The 2,673-nt window shown below is 37.4% G+C and overlaps 1 protein-coding gene across 1 annotated transcript; it reads left to right on the forward strand.

Moving 5' to 3' along the window:
* Positions 1-1,061: 1,061 nt before the first annotated feature.
* LOC113704714 (AT-hook motif nuclear-localized protein 23-like) lies at positions 1,062-1,904 on the forward strand. The gene has a single exon (XM_027226590.2). The coding sequence runs from the start codon at positions 1,062-1,064 to the stop codon at positions 1,788-1,790; it is 729 nt and encodes a 242-aa protein (XP_027082391.2). The 3' UTR covers positions 1,791-1,904.
* Positions 1,905-2,673: the final 769 nt, after the last annotated feature.

A 2,673-nucleotide genomic window follows, 5' to 3' on the forward strand; every position in this document is an offset into this window, starting at 1 on the left:
GAAGGAACAAAAGCTCTTCCATTTCTTGCTCCATTTCTTACCCAAATCATCTCAAAATTTTACTACAACTTGCAAACCGCTTGGAGATCAACATAAGCTAGGAAAGGAGCTTGTTTTTCACGATTTTCTTGAGTTTCAAAGGACCAAAAATTTCTGGTTTTATCATCTAAAGAGGTAACAAATGATCAAGCCCTTGAATCTTAGTTTACGTAAGTTGATTTGCACTTGTAAACTTATAGATGCATGTGGGTAGCTCTATATCCACTACTAGAAAAATAGCTTTTAGTGACACTTGTATTATGACATTTTTTCCTAAACGTCATAATAGGGTGTTAACATGACAGTCAGTAAGAAGTGTCATTAAAAAGGTGCCAAAAATAGACAAAACTACACCGTATCACCCTTAATTTTGAAAATTGGCTCTATATTTTAGCGCGTGATTATTTTCACCAAAAATTCTAATATTTCCTCCCTTTTCTTACTTACCACATCTCATCACATCTCTCCTCACCCGCTGCATTTTCTCTCTTTTTGTACTGTGACCTTTCCCTCCCTCTCTTGTTTCTCTCAATTTAGGGCAAATTTAGCCAATTTTCTTGCCAATCTGCTAATTTTTCAAGGAGGAAGCAACTAGGATTCATCCCACCGATGGAGGTATGATGATTAAGATGTTTGTTTAGTTTATTGAATATCAATGATTCAATTTTTTGTTAACATCAAGGTTGTTTTCTTTTTGATTTCTTGTATTTAAGAGATAATTTTAACTTTAGGTCTAAATGGATGCCATCCAAAAATAATTGTTTTTTGGATGTCATCAAAAGATTCCAAGTAAATGTTATAGCCTTCTTTAGCATCAGTTTGGTAGCATCTGTGACCCACCACATGTTTGATAAATTGACTAAACGAGTTTTTCATTGCTTGCCAAATGGATTTGCTCTCTAGTTCACTCAATTCTTCCAAGCAGCATGCCCTTTAGTTTTTTGCCAAGGCTCTGCCTTCTTTTCCTGAAATTTATTTTATAAACTAATCTTGAGTTGAATAGAGAACTGAAATACTGCAACATGGTTGAATGTGTCTTTATGTTTTCTCTTCGGATCTTTAATTTGAACATGCATTTCTGTTTGAGATATTTAGCTGTTTTTGTCTATATAGAGCTGGTCACATCAAACACAAGCTCAAGCGATGTTGTAGCTTGTCGGCCAAGAGGCCGGCCACCTAGCTCCAATAACAAGCCTAAACTCCCAATGATAATCACTCAAGAGAGCGCCAACACTCTCCGAGCACATATATTAGAGGTTAGCAGCAGCTGTGATGTGTTTGAATTAGTTGCAACATATGTTAGAAAAAGGCAAAGAGGTATTTGCATATTGAGTAGTAGTGGCACGGTCAACAATGTGAGCTTGAGGCAACCGGCTGCTGCCGGCTCAGTCATGACGTTACATGGCTGGTTCGAGATTTTATCATTGTCGGGCTCCTTCCTTCCACCACCAGCTCCACCGAGTGCCACCAATTTGACCATATATTTGGCTGGTGGATACGGTCAAGTTGTTGGAGGAAATGTTGTGGGAGCTTTGATTGCTTCTGGACCTGTGATTGTTATTGCTGCTTCTTTCACTAACGTAGCATATGAAAGACTGTCTTTGGATGAAGATGATCACTCACTTCAGATGCAGCCACCTATGGTGTCTCAGCCCTCCGTTGGTGGCGATGGCAGTGGCAGTAGTAGTGCTGTTGCTGGTGGCTCAAATAATAAATTTTCTGATCCATCTTTAGGGCTTCCCTTATTCTAAATTAGTATGTAATTTGTAGACACTTTTGGTGTGGATTGTTTGGATGATGTACTTTTGCTCAAGTTTGGATGATTGTATTGCTTCTTTTATATTATTGTACTAGCTACGTTACAATCCATCAAAATTTAGGATTGGAGATGCTTGTGTGGCAGGATGAAATGTGGTTTCTGCCGTCATGATATGCCGCAGGAAGTTGGAACACTTTAATTTGGATGCTACACCGACAAGTAGAAAATGTCATAAAAGCCTGATCTAGTTACTCTTCAAAAGTGTCATGATATGTTATTGTACCCCAACATTTCTTGTCATTTGAAAGAGTCATAATATGCATAGATAATGACATTTAATAGTGTCATAATAATGATAAATTGGGACACTTAAAACTATTATAAACCTATCGTGACGCTAGAATGGATGACGCTTCTAATAGAGCGTCATTAGAGCCTAAACGTCATGACATAGATCTATAATAACGCTTTTGAATGTCATAAAAGGACACTTTTGTAGTAGTGATCGTTGGAAATCTTGTGCGTAGACTCTGTAAAATCCTACAATGGACTTGATGAGCTGATATGATGATGTTGGGTGTTGTTTATGTTGAATTAGTGCTTAAACAAGTGATTTTAAGTTGAATGGTGAAAGGAAAACTCAAAGGAAGTGAAATGAGAAAGTGCCGATTCTGCCCCAGTTTTGCCACAGCTGTTGGTGCAATTTTTTGTGGTCCAATTGACTTAGTTTTGATGTAGATATATTGTATAGGTTGTGTGGAAGGTTTCCACAAAAGATTACTTGATTTGGTTGGCCAAATGTTGAGATTTCAAAATTTTATCAAAACTGGAAATTTTGTCCTGAATTGCTCTGGCAGTGATTTTCAAACAACTAT

This window comes from Coffea arabica, chromosome 8e (genome assembly GCF_036785885.1).
Source record: "Coffea arabica cultivar ET-39 chromosome 8e, Coffea Arabica ET-39 HiFi, whole genome shotgun sequence".
Classification (NCBI taxonomy): Eukaryota; Viridiplantae; Streptophyta; class Magnoliopsida; order Gentianales; family Rubiaceae; genus Coffea; species Coffea arabica.